General features: G+C 40.6%; 1 protein-coding gene across 1 annotated transcript in view; it reads left to right on the forward strand.

Moving 5' to 3' along the window:
• Positions 1 to 2,886, forward strand: part of EBF1 (early B-cell factor 1) — a 101,165-nt gene that overhangs the window by 7,092 nt on the left and 91,187 nt on the right. Inside the window, exon 2 of the mRNA XM_009082415.1 lies at positions 835 to 952. Coding sequence (XP_009080663.1) covers positions 835 to 952 — 118 coding nt within the window. The remainder of the gene's footprint in view (positions 1 to 834; positions 953 to 2,886) is intronic.

A 2,886-nucleotide genomic window follows, 5' to 3' on the forward strand; every position in this document is an offset into this window, starting at 1 on the left:
CAGCTGGGTCTTCTGCTCTGGACCCAACACTTACCTGTTTGCCCCTGCTGGGTTGGCTCCTCTCCTGCTCCAGGCTGTTCTGGGGAGCAGAAGTGTCGGATTCTGCCTCCAGCGCAGTCCTGCTCTGTCTCCCTCACCTCAAACCAAATCCCAGGTGTTGACACTGAGATAAGTTGAGAAATACAAATAATTCTAACACTGGATGAATAGGGTTGTGTTCTCCAGATCAAGACCCCACTGTCAAACTCATGTGTGTACACAAACATACCTATACGTACGCCCTAAGACAGAGCTCAGGAGAAATTTGGGCAAGTCCAGCAACCTGCAGTGACTGTACTGAGGGGAGAGCAGCAGAGAAGGGTGGGGGTGAGGTATGCGACAACTCTCATTACAACTTCACAAAATACACTTTTGTTTTCTTTTATTCTGAATCGATTCTCATTTGCAATGTCAACAACTCTATCTACTTCAGCATGGAAAGCGAAGGATAATTTAGGGTGAAACACAGCTGCCCTTGTATATAGGGGAAAAAATACTTAATAAAGATCCTCTTGTTAAAATGATGGTTAACAGTGTGCTGTCTGCCATGCAGCTCCAAACTCTGCAATTTGACTTAATACTGCATCAAAAGCTTTCGATGCCAAAGACCCACTCATCAATAGCGTCTCTTGTTAGATTTGTACGGCATAAGCACCAGTTATTATGCGAAATAGCTATGCAATTTTCTACAGCTCCCAGCTGTTATTTATTTAACTGAGTTTATTACACTCTGTGCTTTTTAGAAAACATACAGATATATCCAAATTTTCCTCCATTTTGCTCTTGTGCTCGCAGGTCGTGGTGTCTACAACAGTCAATGTTGATGGCCATGTGTTGGCAGTGTCGGACAATATGTTTGTACACAACAATTCCAAGCACGGGCGGAGAGCTCGAAGACTCGATCCCTCGGAAGGTACGCCTTCTTATCTGGAACATGGTAGGCATATCATTTTCATTGGTTGGCATTGCTACTTTAAATGTGGGTTTATTTGGTTTGTGTCTCTGACTACTGGTTTCCAATTGTCCTGTAACTGTTTAGACCTTTGGGGCTGGATATTTTTAAGGACACTGACCTCCAGACCAAAGGGGCAATTTTTCAAGTAGGTCAGATCTAAATGTAGTGTAATGACAAACCATGAAGCAAACATGGGTGCAGAATCTGTCCTTTGTGTCAGTGGAGTGTGGTGATTGATTTTTTTTATTCATTACTTTGGTTGCATCTATTCAGCACCCAAAATTGGAGTCTGATCTTTTTTTCCAAATTGCCTTGGTTTTTGACTGTGCATCTAAAGGATGTTGTGTAATTTATGAAGTGCTCAGCACCCAAATTTTGGATTAGATTTCTTCTATCTATAGGGTGCTGAGTTCTTTAGGAGATTCATCTGTTCCTTTGAATTGCCCTAAATGAAAGCAGAGCCCTTTTGGAAATCCATCTGCTTACTCAAGCCATGGATGAATGTTCTCTTCTGGCTCCAGCTGTGCCAGCTGAGGATGTTGTTCTTCCCTGCATGCCACAGCTGTTTGTCTCTCCTCCCTGCTGCAGGCTATTCTTTGCCATGGACATGCCAGCTAAGATGGTTGTCTGCTTGCTCCATAGTCTCCTTCAGCCCAACGAAGTTCATTTGAATTAAACCGTTTAAATGATCACTGTCAATCTAGCTTATTTTGCTGAAATGATTGAAGGAGAAATGGTGCAAGGCAATTTGTGTGGCTTTTCTGAAAGGACAGCAAACCCCAGCAAGGGTGGGATGGGGGCACGTGGCTGGAAGAAGCCTGGGGGGCAGTAATTTTTCTGTAAGGTCAGCTGGTCCTGGAAGGGAACATCTGCTGGTGACTGACTGTAGGTGCTTAAAATGGGAGTTGTTGAGTGCAAATGTACTTTGAAAAATCTGGATTTGATTAATGTTTTGTTTTGCTCTTTGTCCTCAAAGTTGATGACTACTGCTGAGAAACAAAACAAAAACAGAGGGCATTTCACTCCCCTCTCCCTGTTCCAGCTTGGTAGAATAGCTCTTTGTCTTCAAAGCTGTTTGTAATCCTAAATTCAATAGGTGCTTGCACCCTCTAAGAGATGTGTACCCTCAGCTCCCATTGAAGTAGTTGAGTGTAGAAGGCACCAGTCCTTTATGCTGGTTTGTTTCACAAATATTTGCCAAGGATCTGATGAATAATTAAATAGATTTTTCCAAAGAGTTTGAAGAAACAAGATAAAATTTTCTCTGGGAAAGCAAATGCCACTCAGAAAAATGTTAACTAGATATGTTAAAAGAAATTATTAATGCTGAGAAATGGGAAAATGTGTGGGTTTCTACTACTCAGTGGATTCCTGTGGAAATAGTTTTCTATTCTGTTTATGCTTTCAGGCATCAATCCTGCAAGCACTTATGCATATATTTAAGATTATGCACACATATGGTCCTGTTGGGATCAATGAGGCTTCTTGTGTCAGGGAAGCTGAGGGTATTGATAAGTGTTTGCAGAATCGGGTCTGTAGTTCACACTTACTAACCCAAAATTCTTAGCTCAGCAGCGTTTCTCATTATATAAACATAACTTACATCTGTATTTATTTAGCTCTAACTTTTTATGTAGGCTATGAGCCATTTTCAGCCATAATTCATGTTATACAATTTTTTTTCATCCTGCCAACAACCTAATTTAATAAACAAACCACTGTCATAATTTTTACTGAAATTTATAAGGAATGTATGAACTCTGTCTTTATTAATTAGCAGAAGGCAGAATATTACAAAAGGAAACTTCTTTTGGTTCAACTTTGTAATCTTTCCATTGAGTCCTGCCTTTTTACTTCTATTCCTACTAAAGTATTTTCCATATTTTCTTTCC

This window comes from Acanthisitta chloris, unplaced genomic scaffold (genome assembly GCF_000695815.1).
Source record: "Acanthisitta chloris isolate BGI_N310 unplaced genomic scaffold, ASM69581v1 scaffold4929, whole genome shotgun sequence".
Lineage (NCBI taxonomy): Eukaryota > Metazoa > Chordata > Aves > Passeriformes > Acanthisittidae > Acanthisitta > Acanthisitta chloris.